We start from the raw sequence: 19,056 nt of genomic DNA, 5'->3' as shown, positions 1-19,056 counted from the left end.
ATGACTTAATTGAATTTTTTTTTTTCAGAGAAATTATACTACAACATAATATAAATAGAGGTCAAAACAATACTTTTACTCAAAATAATACATAGTATAGTAGTATGAGTTGTCTCTTTCAATTTACCAAGACAGTCACAGTTAAGTTGTGACTGGATTGAATTTTTTTTTTTAATACAATATAGTATAAATTAATGTAATATTTTTTATGTATTTTTATTTTTATTTTTTTTTATTGTAGTGGCATATGATGTAATATTTATAAATTCTAATACCTTTTATTTTATTATTTTGTTTGACTTTTCAACTAGTACCTAATCTAAAATGCTATTTAATTTTGGTACCTAAACAAAAAAGTTATTGAAATTTAGTAATTAAAATCAATAGACCTTTAATACATTATATAAATTATATAAAACCTAATTTATTGGAGTAAAAAACCAAAAAACCTATTAAATATGTTATGATTTACAAACTAGACAAATAAACTAGTCAGTTTAATTGGTTGAAAGTTGAAACTGGTTCTATGAGGTCTCATGTTCAAATTAAAACATAGCCAAAATCCTATATTTTTTTATATTGTGTAAACAAGCTTTGGATAGGGCTTTGAGCATGCCGTGGGCTTCAAGGGGTTGGCCCAAGCCTAGCCCAAGGGACTTTCGGGCTGCCCCAAATGTCGGGCCTAATTGGGCTTCGGGCGGCCTTGGCCGGGCTTTTTGATGAGGCATACCTATACATATATGTATTGAAGTATACATTAATTCCTAATATTTAATTGACAACACCTATTTGTACTTGGTATTTCATTATGAATATCCAAATTTTTTAGGGTTTTTTTTTTTAAAGTCCAAAACGAAAAATACTTTGATCGATTGGCCCACTTGCAAAAATACGGTGAAAGACCAGTTCACTTTAATGAGCCGAGTGTTCGGCACCTTCACTGAGCACTCGGTACAACCCACCGAGAGCTCAACAAATTGTCACTGTGTGCTCTGACAGTGACAATCATTATTATGTGCAACAGTAGCTATTTAAATAGCAAAAACACTCTATAAATTGCCACGAGCGGTCAGCGCAAAAAACACGAAACAAAACATAACGTGTGCTTTATTTGTACAAAGTGGATCTATTCATCATTTCAACCTTTTAGGTAAGTTTGTTTATCATTAAGGGCTGTAAAATAGACTTTAGAGTAATTTACTTAATATTTTATAATTCTCTTATTATTTATGTTGTTTTTCTTACGATAATATTAAGATTACCAACTTTGTTCACCAATCTATTGTAATTTTTAAAGACAAATTCTTGAATGCATATGTTTTCGTAGAAATGCCGAAAGGTTAAGCATAGTAGGTAGTCTGTTCGTGGCCACCCGGCATAGAATTATAGTATAAATTAAATTTCAATTTTGAAAGTCTGCATATTGTGAATATTAAAAATCTTAATCAATCACAAAGCTTATCCTTTTTAGCAATTTCAAGGTTTTACTAATGCTTTAGGGTATCTAGTCCGATAGTTAAGATCTTTGTGCCTATTAGAAACAGCTTTTTCTAATTAAATTGAATAAAGAAATAGAGTGTTTTTTTTTTCTCTTTCATTTTCTCGGTTATGGAATTAACATGTCAGTAAAGCCTTTTGTTAAGCTATCGGTACTTTCTCTTTTGAGAATCAACAAGTTTCATGGGTAAATTGTGATCTTGTGTGTTGCATGACTATCTGCATTTGTTAATTTGAGCAAAGATTTTGCACTTAGCCTGTACTTGATTTTAGGCAAAATGAATCCGAGATAGGTCTATGTAATAATTGGCATACTTATCCTAATTAAAGCAACCGTACGGTCTGTTGATGTGGTCATAGCCACATGAATAAGAGCCACATTGCCTACACGTTATATAGAATTGTTGAACAAATGACACAAAAAGTTTAACCTCTCACGTTTCTAGTCACACATACGCATAAAGTTTATGTGCAGTGACTATAAACACATGCACCTATGCATACGTACACTATCTATGTTTATCTTCTTATAATTTTCAAGTCTTACATCTCTAAATTTTTCATAAATCATCATCTTCTAATTTATGTCTCATTGTATCACATTTTGTTTTACGATATTTGAGAATCATCGTCAATACCTCGGCGTAGGTCCGGGATAATTCCTTATTCCATAGTATGTCTGGGACTATTTACAACTATCCAATTAAGAATTCTTAGCTGCACTAGCAAGTGCATGCATCAAAGATGCAGCCATCAATTCGCTCGAGAGGCCACAATTACTGCGAGCAAACATATATATTAATGATGAGGAACGCATTTTTGTTTTGCTACTAATACTTGTATACTTGCTCTGAAGCTATGCTTAACTTGCTAAGCTCTCTATATATTAGTTTACTTTTCTCGTTATTATTCTCTAATTTTTATACAATTTACATTATGCTCTCGTCCTTCAATTCAAATTCCACTAAAAATATTATTTAAACTTCTTGCATCTACAAACTTTCGATCTCCTTAAGTTTATGTTCTTATTTTTCAATTCCATTTTATTTAAAGTCTCATTTAATTTTATATACTTTACATTCTTTACAATTTAATTATAACTCGCATTTACTTTTTCAGCACTTCTTACATAGTTACATCTACTTTCTTCAATTTATATTTTTAGTTGTTCAATTCATCACAAAGTAAGAAAAACTCAAGTTGAGAAGAAGTTCCTTACTCGATCGCACATCGATCATTTGATTAGGACCAAATCCACAGCACAATAACTCAATTAAAGAATCCGACTGCCTTGCTAGCAAGGAGATTGCAGAAAAAACATGCATAAATTGATGGTCCTATAACTGTATAGGGCATAATGGAAAGTTTTGGGGGCAAAAGGCCGGGGTCAAAAGAGCAATTAATGATACTGGGTCCAAATATAATTTCCCCACCATAAAATCTCGATCTGTGAATTGAATAGTCGGTAGAAAGGCCAGAGAATGATACAAACATAAATATTCATGAAGTATTAACATATTGCTTCTTTTTATGAATTATGAAGAAAAATTAATAATACAAAAATATACAGAAAGATTAATAGTACAAACAAAATGGTAAAGCTAGATAGAATATAATCCATCTCATATATATTTATTGCAAGCACTAGCAGCAACGTACTAATTAGTACTAATTAAATAAGAGTACTATACATACATAGGTCTGTTCAGTGCAGTACAGTAGTCCATACAGAGAAGTTCCTTGAAAATGGAATCACAAGTCTCTCAGTCCAGAGAGAAATTAAGCTCTCCAATGGCAATCGATCAGTAAGCAGTCCGTTTAATTAATTACAATGTAAAATCTAATGCTTAACTTACACAACAAGAAATTCAGTTATAAATAAGTTCTTATTGATAAAAATGAACATACATATATATCAAACAGAAACAAATTAACTCAAGCATTAATTAATCATCTTTGCATGATCTGGTGGGATGCTTGGCTCTCAGCTTTGGCAGCCTTCATCAAAGAGTTGATCATAACCGGCGTATGCCCGACGAACAAGGCAACATGCCCCATAAGCTTATCCTTCCTCGAAAATGTGGTTCCACATGAACATTGCCACCTGAGATCCCCACAGTGCTTCTCATGGGTGCGCAGATCAGACAGCACCGAGAACTGCTTCCGGCTGCACCGCTTGCACATGTACATCTTCGGGCAGTGGCTCCGCTTGTAGTGATTCTTGACACAGATCATCGACTTGAGAGGCTGGAACTTGGCATGCTTTTGGTTCCACCTACACCCTTGTTGGGGACACGAGTACTTCCTCGGCAGTAATTTCGTCGAACACTTTGAGTTGTGGCTTGCACTAGTGCCAATGTTGTGCTTCATGGGGTTGCTTAGAGCAACACTGGTCTTGTACTCGTCCCCATGAGCCCTCATGTGCATTCTCAAATTGGCATCTCGCTTGAACCCTTTGCCACACACTTGGCAGTAGTGGGTGTACTTAGCCAACAAATCTGCAGCATCCAACTCAATAATGTCGTAGTTGTTATTATTTGGCAGCGAAATGCTTTGTAACCCATTATTGCTAAGAGGGAACTCTTTATTCTCTTCCAAATTCTGTACTCTATTGTTGCTGCAGCTACGATGGATAGTAGTAGCACTCTTACTCGTAGTGGTACAATCGTTGTAGTTTTCGCTGAACCAATTAAGTGTTTGATGATGATCAGTAGTGCTTGAATAGAATTCTGATGCCTCCTGCTGCTGCCCTCTTTCTGTTTGGGGTATGTTTTCGACATCTTGTTGCAATGATAAACGATTGGGTTCTGCCAGCGGAAGCTTGTGATCGACGATAGCCATCTGCTGGCAAGTGAACATCATCGAAGAGGCGGTGACGATAATTTCTTGGATGACATTGTTCATGCTTGCCATAGCTGCTAGGGTGGTTGACTCTGGACGAGGCTGCTGCTGAAAATGATGACTTTGATGATGGTCTGATGGGGCGATAAGGATGGTGACGAGTGATTTGGCTTCTTGAATCTTTTCTTTGAGGATGGAGAGGCCGTAGAGAAGAGAGGTGGACTGGCTCTGATGATCTGGGGGGGCTGATGATGAGGTTGATGCGTTTGGTTCCAAGGAAAATGATGAGGAATTTACATGATCTGCACTCATAGAATTATAGAATTGTAAACCTTGGTGTTGGTGTGACATAGTTTGGTAACAATTAGATTTGGCCCCAGAAATCATTTTTCATACTACTCTTTGGTATCTTTTGCTTCTCCTGCAATCTAGCTTCCTCCCTAGCTATCTGGTCTGAATTGATATGGTGTTTTCCCCGGATTGATTTGATATCAGATCTTTCCTTGTAAAAGTTATAAAACTGGTACTATGCTTATAGATTAAATAGGGTATGCTTAACAAATCCTATTGGTCTTTAATAACATAAAATATACACAAAGATGCTCAGGTAGAGAGAGAGAGAGAGAGAGAGAGAGAGAGAGAGAGAGAGAGAGAAGTCAACTTGGAGCTCGATCAACTTCAACTGAATTGAACCTCCCTACTTATGACCTCCCTCATATCTTACTATCCTCGCGTTGGGACAAGCCCTTCTGCTAGAGAGAGCTAGTTGGCATGTACACGTATGTATAAATTAATTAAATCAATCCGTTTACTTACATGAATTGCCTACTAGGGCTAGCTAATAGTATATTATATATATGCAATATTATATACATGAATTAAATTTGTTACATGTTTGGACAAGTGTATTATATGGCCCAAAAGTTCAATAAAAGATAAATTTTGTGAAGGTATTTTGGTTTTCTCTCAAGAATTGATGTCATGATATATAAATATCTATGTTTGCGCGTGAGTTGAAATTTTCAAATGAGTGATGGATGATATGCAAAAGATATGAGCAAGCAACCACATTCATGTACGTTAGCAGTCGTCAAAAAGCACGCAGCTACATGGCATTTTAGCCCATGCTGCTGCTGCTGCCCATGTTTAAATATAGAGAAGAACTTACCTACTCCTGTGATAGGGATAGGTGGTATCTCGGTGACAGAGATAGGTGGCATCTCAGACAGAGAGAGAAAGAGAGTGAGTTAATCATAGAGAGGTTGTGATATCACATATCCCTGTGATAGGGATATGTAAGTTATTCTCTTAAATATATACACATCAACTACTCTTGGATTGGATGGATGAGTCTTGCGAGTAGCGCCACCTTAATTAATAAATTGTACTGAAATTTTGTTCTCCTTTATACTTCAATTTCTTTATGTTTTAATTATCTTTTTTGATGAGGTTCTTTTTAAATGTGAGTGATTATGAACCATTGATGAATGTTTGTAATGAATGAAACTACATAATGAATAAAACTAGAATGTCAAAATAGGTTGGCTTAAACGACTTATCGAATCGTCTAAAGTAAAGAATAAATTGGATTGCGGGCTAGCTAGGGGAAAACTAAAATAATAATAATTTAGGCTGGACTACAATGCATAGAATCTTGCTTTCAACAAAAGGAACTTAATTTGTTCTAAGAAATTTTTGTTACCATAGAATGAATCCATTTTAAGACATTGAGACAATAGGGCGCATTATTGCCCATACATATATAGCACACTTCATGTTGTTACAAATTGCGCAGTCACCAGCAAGATCTCATGGTCAATTCATGTTCAAATGGTTCAAGAGGCATTATATGGGCCGGTTTTACAACTTAAAATTAAATCGTATTCCACAAAAAATGGTTAGATGCTTCTAGCTGGTCGCTTCTCCATACTACATGAAACATGCATTTGGTTTTGCATTTTGGGTCCCTACAAATTAAAGAAATGGTTTAATTTATACAACAATTTTTTTGGGTTTGTGGATGGCAGCATTTCTCATTTTTTTAATATTAATTAAAAATAATAATGTGTTTTGGGAGACAACACAAATTAATTTTCTAGGTTTTGATATATATATATATATATATATAGAGAGCAGTTTTGCTCACCTCCTAACTCAGGTGTATGCTCACCTCCTATCTAAAATACTGCCACGTGTTTGAAAAACTAACCATGAGTTAACTATTGTATTTAATTATTTATGATGTTATAATGATGAGAGAGAAAAATAATTTGACAACTCCTTTCTTATTTTATCCTTATCTTTTATTACTCAACTTTTTTTTATCACCCGTTAATTTCTCTTTTCTCTTTTATTTAATTATTTCTAATAATTTTTACTTCTTTTGTTTTTTTGCTCTTCTCCAGTACGTCTCTAGTATTCAAAAAATCACATCCATTTTTTTGGGTCTTCTCATGTATACACATTTATCTATTTTTTTAATTAATTAAAAAATAAAAATATTTTAACAACACATTTGCAATTCGAACAAAAAACTCATTTGCAAAGTTTTATCTAAAATGTTGGCCAAACAAAAATCTAAAACAACTCATTTACATATATAGAAAATCCAATAAAAAAGTTACATGAGTTCAAAAAAAAAAAAATTTATGTCATTGCAACTATTCTTCTCTCTTCAAATGCTGCAACACTTTGGATTGACCTAAGAATTTGTTTGATCTGAAAAGGTCATGTATGAGACAAGAAAGAAGAATTCTTAGGCAAAAAAAAAATGTGTTGTTGGAATATTTTTTTTAATTAATTAAAAAAGTAGATAAAAGGTGTATACATGAGAAGACCCAAAAAAATTGGATGTGGTTTTTTGGGTACTGGAGGCATACTAGAAAAGAGCAAATAAAAAAAAAGCAAAAATTATTAAATGCATGTGGTTTTTAGATACTAGAGGCGTACTGGAGAAGAGCAAAAAAACAAAAAAAGCAAAAATTATTAGAAATAATTAAATAAAAGAGAAAATAAAAATTAATAGGTAATAAAAAAGTGGAAAAAAGTTGAGTAATAAAAGATAAGGATAAAAGTAGAAAAGAGTTGTCAAATTATTTTTCTCTCTCATCATTATAATATCATAAATAATTAAATACAATAGATTAACTCATGGTTAATTTTTTAAACACATGGCAACATTTTAGATGGGAGGTGAGCATACACCTGAGTTAAAGGAGGTGAGCAAAACTGCTCTCTATATATATATATCTTCCTAGATTATATGTCCACGGGCATATCCTCCTTCATGATTAACAAAAAGAGGAAGTAAACGTACGCTTATGAATATCGTATAGCAACAACAACAATTATGAATCTATGATTGTCAAACTAGAATTTTGATGCTGGAATATTTTAAATTTTTAGAAAAAAACAATTTTGGTTCATGTGGTTTTAAAACTCCGCATTTGGTTCCTGTGTTTTATTTTGTTTGCAATCTTGGGACATTTTACATCTAACATGAAAATTTTGCAATCTTATAACTTATTTAAACTCGCTAATTATACTTAAAAATGACCGAAAATTATGTATGTAACATTGAATTTAATTTTCAAACAAAAATTTAAAGAAATTCCCAACTTAAAGTTCAAAACCTATAAATTTGTGAGCCTCAATCTCTGTAGAAGACAAATATGAAAATGAAAATGAAAATTGAAATTAGTTTTAGAAAACTCATAAAATGGTCTTTCAATTCACCAACAAAATTTTTCTTAATTAAAAGAAATGGATAAATTAGTCTCAAATTGCAAATTTGAGTTTTGTTAAAATTGTCCTAAAATTACAAACAGCATAAAAAATAATTATTAAATGCAAAGTTTTGAAACCACATATACCAAATTTACTTTAAGGATAAAACACATTAACAAAAGTCGCTTTTTTCGAGAGCAGTTTTGCTCACCCCCTTTAACTAAGGTGTATGCTCACCTCCTATTTAAAATACTGACATGTGTTTAAAAAACTAACCATGAGTTAAAAAGCTAACCATTTCATTATTTCTTGTTTATTTTTTTTTCCCCAAAACCCGGTTCCCCCCTTTCTCCTTTTTTTTTTTTTTTTTTTTTTCTTCTCCTTTCTCTCTATCTCCCGTGCTTCTCTCTCTCGGCATCTCCATCCCCAGCCCAGCTCACCGGCGCCGACCACCTACAACTAGTCAACTACCCTCTCCCTCTCCCTTCTGCAGCCTCTTTCTCTCCTCTGCTTTCTCTCCCTAGCGCGAAAGCTGCACACATCCAGACATTTAGAAGCCCATGGCATTTTCTTTTCAACCCTTTTGCTTTGGTTTTCTTTGCACTTGTCCCTTATATTATGTCAGCTGGTCCATTTTTTATAAGGTCTATATTTAAAAGAAAGAATAAATGACAGCAAGGTGTTGTTATTGATGCCATCCAAATCAAACATCAAATACCCATGAATATGTGCAGACAACCCACCCCAAAAATTTAATTGATAAAGAAAAATGGTGGGCTTCTAGATGTTCTGGGTTAACTCATGGTTGCAGGTGTTCGAAAAAGAACATGCATGTATGGTGGGAGGAGGGTGGGTGCAGAAGATCAATGGCAATTGTTGCTTTAATCTTTGTTGTGTGTTGTCGCATACAATCTGTTGCCACTTGTGCGGATCAAGAGTTTTTCCCAGTATCTAGTGGGTGATGGAGAGAAAGGAGGAGAAGAAAAAAAAAAAACAAAGGGAGAACCGGGTTTTTGGGGGAAAAAAAGAAAAAAAGAAAAATAAAATATTTATGGGTTAACTCATGTTAGTTTTTTAACACTTGGCAGTATTTTAGATGGGAGGTGAGCATACACCTTAGTTAAAGGGGGTGAGCAAAACTGCTCTCGCTTTTTTCCATATCTTTACAAATATAAGGAGTTTTGTGGGTTACTTGGTCTCATGCCCTTAGATAAAAGCATGCATATTGATTATTGACAATAACTTGGCGCTTAGATATTTTCTTTTTGAGAGGACTTGGCGATGTGAGCATCACCAATGAATGAGACAAATGATATATAGGGCAAACTTTATTTGTGGTGCCATGTCAGATTTTGGGGCTCCAATGGATGGGGCAAACCAAATGTTAAATTTGACCCAAGAGAAAAACAAGGTATATTTGACCCAATGTCAAATTAAAGCAAATTGGGGCCTATTTACTATTCAACTAATACAAAAAAGCTAACAACTTCATTATTTCATCAATTCAAATAAAGTAGTTTTTACTAAATCAATAAAATAATATTCTCTCTAACTATTTGCCTCATTCATTGAAATGACAAATTTTTGAGATAGCAAATTTTCATGTCAAAGTGCCACATGAGTTAGTAAATGACACTTTTAGCCTATACATTTGCCTCATCCATCGGTGATGCTCTTAGATTAAATAGATACGGTTTCTTAGGCTTCAATTAAATATTACTTTGAATAGGCATCAAGGTGTTAAATTATGAAATTTCGCCGAAAATTTTGATTTTTAGGGGTATGGAAATTTTAACACTATATTAAATATATTTCAAAAAATTTCGGCGAAATTTTCGACTGGAACCAGGGAGGCAACGACCAGAGGGAGAGATGTGAGGAAAAGGAGAGCCGGCCTCGTTGCCTGTTGTCGCCGGGGAGAGAGAAGAGAGGAGGAAGAGATCGGCCAGGGGAAAAAAGATCGGCGCGCGGAGAGAAGAATGGGAGATCGAGGAGGGAGAGGGAGGAGAGAGAAGAGATCAGAAAGGGGGATGAGTTACTGCCTGAGGGAGAGAGAAAGAGATGGTGACTGAATCATCACTGAAGTAATGAGAGATTGAGAGGGACGATGACCATTGGAGAAGTGGAGACTTGCGGAGAAAAGGAAGGAAAAGGGAAAAGGAAGGAAAGAAAGAAGAAAAGAAAGGAAAGAAAGGAAAAAAGTGAAGTGGAGACTGGAGACTCACGGGGAGATGGGAAAAGAAAGGAAAGCAAGAAAGAAGACAAGAAAGGAAAAAAAGAAAGAAGAAAAGAAAAGAAAAGAAAAAGAAGAAAAAAATGAAAAGAAAAGAAAAGGAAAGAAAAAAGAGAAAAAAAAAATTTAGGATTGATTGGGGTTTGGGGCTTTTGGGTAATTGGAAAGAAAAAAAATGTTTGGGATTTCGTTTAGCCGTTTTAGGGTTTCGTTTAATTGTTTTTAAACCCAATATATTTTTATATAAAAGAATAATTAAAAATATCCTAAAAGGCCTAAATTCTAATATCCTATACCATATTCTAAACAATATAGAGTATAAATTATAAAATCTATAAAGTTTAGTTTATAGATTATAGAGTATAAAGAGTATTATGGTATATAGGGTTTAATATTAGGATTTAGTGTATAGATTATAGAGTATAAATAATATACTAATTTTATTTAATAATATTTGCCTTCAGCGCGCATTATATTCATCTTATATCACATGAAACTTATTATATAATTTGGTTTCTTCAATATTTTTTATCAATATAGTAGATAATATGTTAAATAAATATATGGTAAAGTTTTATTCAAAATTTTCGTATTTTGATAGCAATTTCCATCGTTTCCGTCTAATTTTTGTCGAAATTTAAAAATCTTTGAAATTTCCGTCGAAATTTCGTCGAAACTTCCATCGAAATTTCGTCGAAACTTCTATCGAAATTTCGTCGAAACCCAAAATTTTATTCCTTAATAGGCATTAGGCTTATTAATTAATTAAATTGTCTTGAAGGTGATGGGCAGTCCTGTTGGATTGTTAATGATGGGCTGATTCATTAGTAGGGCCCATTAGAGTTGGTCCAGAACGTAAGCTGTGACTAAAAGGGAAGATTGTAAAATTTAAACCACAGTACTACAAGTCTAGAACCTTAAGGTAATTGTCATCTTTGTTCATTAAACACCGAGGATTTGAGTCATCTGGTGACAAAGTATTAGAATGTGAGTCATTTCTAACCTTTTTAAGGGGGTAAAAATGCGATTATTACTAGATGCACTACTATTTAATATGATGATATTTGATTTACTTATATAATTTTAGCCTACTATAAACCTTATTTATTTATAACAATTAAAAAAAATATTACATTGCATATCACATTAATTGATAATAAAAAATAATTGGTATCTCTTGAAACTAGTCCTTTGATAGGTGCTCACCCACGCGCCAATTGGCTTTCTAACAAAATATAACAAATTAAAAAAACAAGGGAGAAACTGCTCTCACCTTTCCCATTAGCTACTTACTAAGTCGGGCCTTTGTTTTATTTTTATATACCATTTCAAATTTTTTTATTTAACATATTACGTTTTTACTATTTTGTCCATGATTAATTAACTGTTTTCTTTATGAATTTTAATTATCCAAGGGCAAATTTTGAGTTTTTGAATGTTAAACTACAAAGTTTTTTGGCTTTTTACATATAGATTGATAAAGTATTTAGATTATTTTATGTGTATTAATTAATTATTTTTTGTGCATTAACTAGTTATTTATTTAATAGTATTTTTTTTTAGGGTGTTTTAAATTGCAGTTCAAACCCAGCTAGCCAAGACTTAAGTTTCAGACCAAATTTTAAAAAGCCCGCTACTGTTTATCCATCACTGTTCATCACATGCACTATTCATTGCATAGTTTATTTATTTTTCCTTTTTAAATGCTTCAAACAACATCACGGAGGATCATATGCATCTGTATACCACAAGAATTAAAAAAAAAAAAAAAAAAAAAACTCAAACGATATTAAAAAACATCATATATATGCATCCTACATCTGCAAGCAAGGAAGGTGATGCATCAGCATCTGCATGCAAAATGGTTCAAACAAATGATGATGTATCTGATCTCCAAAATTTTTTTAAAAAAAAAAAACCTATAAACAACATGATACAAGGTCTAGCTTGCAATTCTTGCCAGTATTAATTTGTTCTAAATTTCTAAAATAATATAACAACCAATAATTGATTTCTTTATACAGTACACAATTGGGTGGTATTTTTCTGACCAATGATAAATTGATAACACAAAAGAAGTTTCACCTAAAGCTTCTACTCCTGCCCACATTGATTTTTGGTGATACCAGGGGATTTAGATCCTCAAACTGTCCTAGGAGGATAAATAGCATAGATTAAGCTCCTTTTTGGTATATACTCCAGTTTTGATTCTAAATAGCAGTCTTGAAGTAATAAGTTAATTTAAACTAACAAAGTCTTAATCTTCTACTCTAATTGTGACAAGTATCCTCGAAAATTCTTCAAAACAATGTACAGAAACAAAATGCATGCACATGAAAACAACTACTGCAAGTACAACAACCAATGTCTTTCAGCAGTTCCTAAAACAAAATCCCAGCCTGCACCGACCCCTCATCAAAATCAATTAATTTCACACACTTCTTGAAGAAACTCTAAACAAAGAATACATATCTTGAAAATCAGAGAGAAGCTTCAACAAATTCTTTACTTGGTTTCACTTTCATCAGCAAGAAGATCGGACTCAGCTGCATCGGTGACATATCAGATCTGAACTTGCGCGATATCGATGGAGGAGGATCAGACTCCATTACATCAGCGACGCATCAGATCTGAGCTTGTGCTTCTGAGGAGGATCAAACAAAGAGAGGAGAGAGCGATGAGAGAGTGAGAGAGTGAGAGACAGAGAGAGCGATGTGAAACAGAGATGAGGCAGTCACATGAAACTAGAGGTATAGAAATGTTTTTTTTTTTTTTTTGGCTTTTTTACTCAAATACCACCTGAACTATAAAGGGTGTGCTCAAATACCACATAAACTTTTTTTCTTGCCAATTTACCACCTGAACTTTCACATATTGGCCAATTTACCACTTACCATTATTTTAGTTAAATTTTCTGTTTATTTCAAGGGTATTTTCGTCATTTATATAAAAAAAGCATTTTAAATATTAAAAAAAAAATCTAATTAAACCCCCTAAAAAAAAGGGTATTTTCATTTTCTATTTTTTTAGTTTTTAATTTTTTTTCTAATTATATTTTAAAAAAAGTTTTTAAAATAATAATATTTTTTTATTGTATTCAAGGGCAAAATGGGAAGTATGGAAAATTTTTTGATGATTTAACAGAAAAATGGATGTTAGGTGGCAAATTAGCACATATTAATAATTTCAGGTGGTAAATTGGCAAGAAAAAAAGTTTGGGTGGTATTTGAGCACACCCCTTGTAGTTCAGTTGCTATTTTGGTAAAAAAGCCTTTTTTTTTTGTTGTAAACTAATAGCTATTGTCCTTCTAGTTAATATTCATATTGACTGGTTTTTCCCTTAACTATCTTATAATTTTTGGACTAACAAGTAATTTATTAATTATTATTTTTATTTGTTGGAAGATATTCTAAGTTTGAATCTCCCCTTAATAAAAAGAAAAAAATAAAGATTGATTATTTTATATCCCGGTAGCTTGAAAGAGGGGTTGACTAACAAATCTTTTGACTATTGGGTTCTTTTGGGACTTTATGGGTTTCTTATAATTTTTTGCCTCTCAAGCATTATATGAGTCTTAAAAGGAGCAAATTAGTAGTTGGACCTGAAAATTAGGATGTTCGCATTTTGGTTATTTTTAGAATAGCAAATGAGTAGTGGAATTGGCTGGACGCTTTGTAGGATAATTGGGAATTCTCTTAAGTTGGGCTCTCTTTCGTTTTATGGGCTATGGCGCAATGGGTTATTTTGGGGTGGCTTCGGCTTTGAATATGTTTTACTTGGCTTTGGAGTTTGGACCTTTTGTTGGACAAGTGCATGAGTTTTAGTTGTTTTTTGATAGGAATTTCCTTTTATTTGTACGATATGACGGAGGAATGTAATTCGATCTTGGAACCTTTCGAACATTGTAGTAAAAAAATCACTAAACTAATATCTAGCTGATTGTGAATGTTTATTGGTATTGCTATTCTGGTTGTATATATAGTTTTGTTTTACTTGTTGAAAAATAGATAAATCATATTTTGAGATCACAAAAATTTTTTTCATGACCTACTTCTTCATCGAGTTTAATGTCTAAAGGTAAATTTTGGATATACATAGTTATTTGTAAAATTTGGATACGCCCAATAATTGATAAATCACTATAATTTTTTTTTTAAATAAGAATAAGTCCATTGTTCTTACTTCTTATTGAAACTTCTATGACCCACTCATTTATCGAATATAAAGCCTTAAGGTATATGAGATATGCTCAATTACCCATACACCTACATATAAAGCAAATCGTAAATTCGAGTATCTATGGCTTTGTAGGGGTTCAAACTCAGGCTTTATGTTTTTAGCACAATTCTTTTCATAAAATAAAGAGAAAATAAGAAAGAAAGTGGAGGGAGGGTGAGTAATAGGTTATGATTTTTATAGGTTAAATGTTTGATTCCCTCGAAACACAACTAAAAAATAAAAATGGTTTTTTTCAATTTTGGTACCTGAACTTTGAGCCTTATCCCAACTAAGTATCTAAATTATTATTTGTCATAATTTTATACTTAAACTTTTATTTTTTTTCCAAATTGGTATATAATATGACTTTTGTGAAAAAAGAATAACAAAATTTGGTCATATGTGTTACGCATGTCTTATATTTAGGGTTAATTTGGTCTATTCACGATCCTTTATTGACTTAAATGCCCCTAATTTTGATGTATTAGTTAAAAAAACACATTTTATATACTAGATTGAGACAAAATAAAAATTTAGGCATGAAATTATGACAAATAATAGTTTAGGTACCTAGTTGGGACAAGACCCAAAATTTAGGTACCAAAATTAAAAAAGATCCAAATAAAAAAGTAAATGATAACAGAAAAAAAGAAAAAGGGGAACTGTTGGAATTCAAAAAATTATGTGGGTAACATTTGTAGTTTCCATTTTGGCAGAAAGGCCAAAATTATAAAACACAAATTGTGCTCGTCTCTGTAACATAAGCAAAGGCATGCCCAAGAGATAAGACCGTAAATTCCATAAAGCCAGTGTGTGTGTGTGTGAGAGAGAGAGAGAGTGTGAGTGTGTGTGAGAGTGAAAGTGTGGCAATGGCATCCACAGCATCGACTCTATCATGGAGTTCTTCCTCGTTGTTTCAAAGCTTCGCTGGCAACATAAACGAAGGCACCAAATTGTCAGATAGAAGAACAGCCTTGGTGGTTATCTCCCAAAAGAAAGCCAAGAAAGCCCGAACGGTAATTATGAGAAAATGGTTCTCGTTTATTACTTGGTGTTTTTATGGTTACCCTTTTCCCTGGTGACCAAGAAAATTGAAAAAGGTACAAAATTTGTGTGGTCTCTGCTCTTTGAATTCATAAACGAAGAACCCACCTCAATTTGAGCCACATGGTTTGCTAGACATAGTTGAGTTTGCTTTTTGTTTAAAATTTTTTGTTTGTTTTTTATATATATATTTTTTTCTTACTCATGCTCAGCAAAATAATGAGTAAAAGTGTAGCATTATGATGGGTTTGTTGTTGTTATTTGTTGTTTTTGATAATGATGGTGATGTTGGGGTTGAATCAGATAATTCTGAAGGAGGATATAACTGACCTGGGAAAGAAAGGGCAACTTCTTAGTGTGAAAGCTGGTTATTACAGGAATTATCTGCTACCACTGGGCAAGGCCCAGATTGTCACTCCTGTGCTGCTCAAGTAATGCATAACTGACCTATCTTATTTGAAATCAGTCCATTTCTTTATTCTGTTAGTTTTTATTCCTCGTTACCTTTTTGACATTTTTAATTCTGAAGTATAAAATACCACTTGTAAATCTGCGATATGGTGTTTATGGAGTCAAACTGATTTGATTGCAAAAGGATTTAGTTGGAAACTAAGATAGGACTAATGCAGAATGATTATGGAATCAATTAATTTTTTTATCAAATATAAAGGCTAACATATGCACTTAAGTTACAGCCAACGATGGAGCAAGGAAGAATATACTAGTTGTGAGAATAATGTATGAAATGCTTGCTTGATATAGGGGTTGGTGTTTGGGGTGAGACTTGATCATCATTACTTAAATGCTGTCAAATGTAAATATCCTTGATAGTGTGTGTAATTGTACATCTGAAGGGATATGATAGATACTTCTTAAATGCATCCATGTGATTCATCTATTTGATAGTTTTTACTTGCCCCTGGAAATGTATTGGACACACCTCAATCCTTAGGGTGCAACAATTTCTTCCATTTTGAAAATAAAATATAATAGTGGAGATGAACATAAGGAGGGTTGAGCATTTCTTGTGTGAATATGGCTCTTCTCTTGATGTATTTTGTTGAGGCACAAGTCATTAACCTGCTTTAATTTATAAGTTATAACTATATGGTTTCTATCCAGTTAGCAAATATGTGACCTTTGTTGTAATGTATGTTATTATTCACCAAAAAGAAAAAATATTTCTCATTAAAGATTGATGAAGTGACATATCATACAAGAATTGTGTTTAAGACTACATTGTGTAGCATGGTGTGAGCTTTTGTTTTGGTAGGAGATGAATCACAATGCCCAAGGACATTCGTGCTTTAGCTTTGGGTAAAATTATTATATGCTCTATCTTAAGAACATATTAAAATTTCATACTTTTTATGTTCTTTCCAGGGAAATGAAGATCGAAGAGGAAAGGATTGATGCTGAGAAAAAACGGGTATTTAAATACCACTTGTATTTTCTCTTTCTGCCTTGTGCCCATACCCCTCATATATGTACTTAAAATTGTAACTTAAATCATAAATATGATATTAGATGTACTCTTTGTCATGTGTATATACATCATTGTAACCCCTTTACTCATATCATTCATCTATGGCTATGCGACTTTGAACATGCTTGTATTGTCATAAGATTATCCTGAATGCTTTAGATTATAAAAGAATGTTACTTCTGCCCATCTCTCTCTTTCATTCATTGTCATGTCAAAGACAGCAAAGCTTGTCGCTACTGGGGTGTACCAAGAGCACTCCTGTTTCTTTCTTTTTGGTACTGCCTATGTTTAAGTGGAATCATTCGGGCAACCATATGCTCATGATTGCATTTTCGTGGGGTGTTGAATGCCCAGTAACTCTTCAAATTCGTTTCTTTCTTCTCTTGGCAGTGGAATCTATATTGTCTGAATTTGTATTTTTAAATTGTCTTGTTAGATAATGTCATCTTGGTGCAGGTAAAAGAAGAGGCACAGCAACTTGCTTTAATTTTTGAAACTGTTGGAGGTTTCAAGGTGAAGCGCAAAGGTGGAAAAGGAAAGCTAATTTTCGGAAGGCAAGTTGTATTCAGTGTGACATTAAGCACTTTAATCCACTGTTTGCGGAAGTTATTTAACACAGACTTTTTTGTGCAGTGTCACCGCACAAGATCTTGTTGACATAATCAAGTCACAACTTAATAGGTAAGTTTCTTTTATTAGTAAAGATTATATCAATCACAATTTTCATATGAGCTTTTTTACTTATTCTGAAATTATCACTAGAGTGCAGGGTATATACCTTATAGTTTTTAAAAACAAGTATCAATAGTTTTACAATTAAAAACTGTTGCAGCAAAATTTTACTTTATGTAGTGTTAACAACTTTTCCAAACACATTCCTGGAAACAACTTTTCCAAACAGTTGAAACTTTGTGCTTACAGCTTTCTTATTGTTTTGCTCATGTGTTGTGCAGTTTAAAAGCTTGTAATAATTTCTAATGTATATGTATTTATGTATCTATATCTAAAACAATTACTTTGGAATGCAGAGGTGAATATATGTCCTATGGATTACTTTTCAAAATCTCTCATGTCCGTGCTTATCTAATTTTTCAATTCTCTGCTCTTTCATTCTTCTGTAGGGACGTGGACAAGCGAATTGTTTCGCTTCCAGAGATTCGGGAGATTGGAGAATATATTGCAGAATTGAAGCTTCACCCAGAAGTCACTGCTAGAGTGCGGGTGATTGTTTCTGCTAACTGAGGATAATCACTTTCTGGAGTCATCTTTGGAGGCCCACTTGAATGGACAAGTTAAATTTCTGATGTGTTTTTGCAGGAAGTACTATCATCATCATCATCATATGTTCACACAGGCACCAATTGGAGGGTGGTTGTAACCTAATGCAAGTAGAGATTTATAAATCTGGTGTAATTGGTTGTGCTGAATGTATGTTTATTCTTCATTACCTACAAGTAGGCAGTGGCTTTTGAGAACCCATATCTGGTCATTTCTTTTGCCATCTTTTATTTGAACTTTTTTTTTTTTTTTTTTTTTTTTTCATGGGAAATAACATTTGTTTATTATCAGTGATGATTCTTCTCTTTTAAGAGCATTTTGGTGCTGGGAGTTTTGGGGTTTGTTGGGCTTTAAAAAAAAAACCAGTTGAAGTGGCTACTGCTGTCCTGTCATTCATGAGGTTAAAATGGAGTTTAGAGAAGATATATGGATAGGTAGTTCTATTTAGATCCCAAAAATTTCTAAATATACCCTTTTTTTCCCCTGAATTTTGTCGTGTTCCCATATCACCCTTATGAAAAAATAACTCGAACAAAAATTCAAATGAATTCATTGTCTTCCTCCCCCTCTCCTCCTGCTGGTAGCAAGAGAGGTGTCAAATCTTGGCACCTCTGATCCTCTAGAGGCATTAGATGGTTGTAGAGGTGTCGGATTTCGATGCCTCTCAAATCATTGGAGTCTAACACCTTTCGACTAGAAGAGTCAAATTTTGGCTGCACCATGGTCACAGAC

The 19,056-nt window shown here is 33.2% G+C and overlaps 2 protein-coding genes across 2 annotated transcripts; one reads left to right on the top strand and one right to left on the bottom strand.

Moving 5' to 3' along the window:
- Positions 1–3,447: 3,447 nt before the first annotated feature.
- LOC147298907 (C2H2 and C2HC zinc fingers superfamily protein) lies at positions 3,448–4,833 on the bottom strand. The gene has a single exon (XM_086228947.1). The coding sequence runs from the start codon at positions 4,723–4,725 to the stop codon at positions 3,448–3,450; it is 1,278 nt and encodes a 425-aa protein (XP_086085073.1). The 5' UTR covers positions 4,726–4,833.
- Positions 4,834–15,285: 10,452 nt separating this feature from the next.
- Positions 15,286–18,535, top strand: RPL9 (ribosomal protein L9). The gene is made up of 6 exons (XM_086247476.1): positions 15,286–15,532; positions 15,864–15,991; positions 16,944–16,989; positions 17,503–17,600; positions 17,680–17,727; positions 18,168–18,535. The coding sequence occupies exons 1-6, from the start codon at positions 15,386–15,388 to the stop codon at positions 18,286–18,288; spliced, it is 588 nt and encodes a 195-aa protein (XP_086103602.1). The 5' UTR covers positions 15,286–15,385; the 3' UTR covers positions 18,289–18,535.
- The last annotated feature ends 521 nt before the right edge of the window (positions 18,536–19,056 follow it).

The sequence above is a fragment of the Dryas octopetala genome, chromosome 1 (genome assembly GCF_963921425.1).
Source record: "Dryas octopetala chromosome 1, drDryOcto1.1, whole genome shotgun sequence".
NCBI classification, from domain to species: Eukaryota; Viridiplantae; Streptophyta; class Magnoliopsida; order Rosales; family Rosaceae; genus Dryas; species Dryas octopetala.
This window is presented reverse-complemented; position numbering and strand designations above follow the sequence as displayed.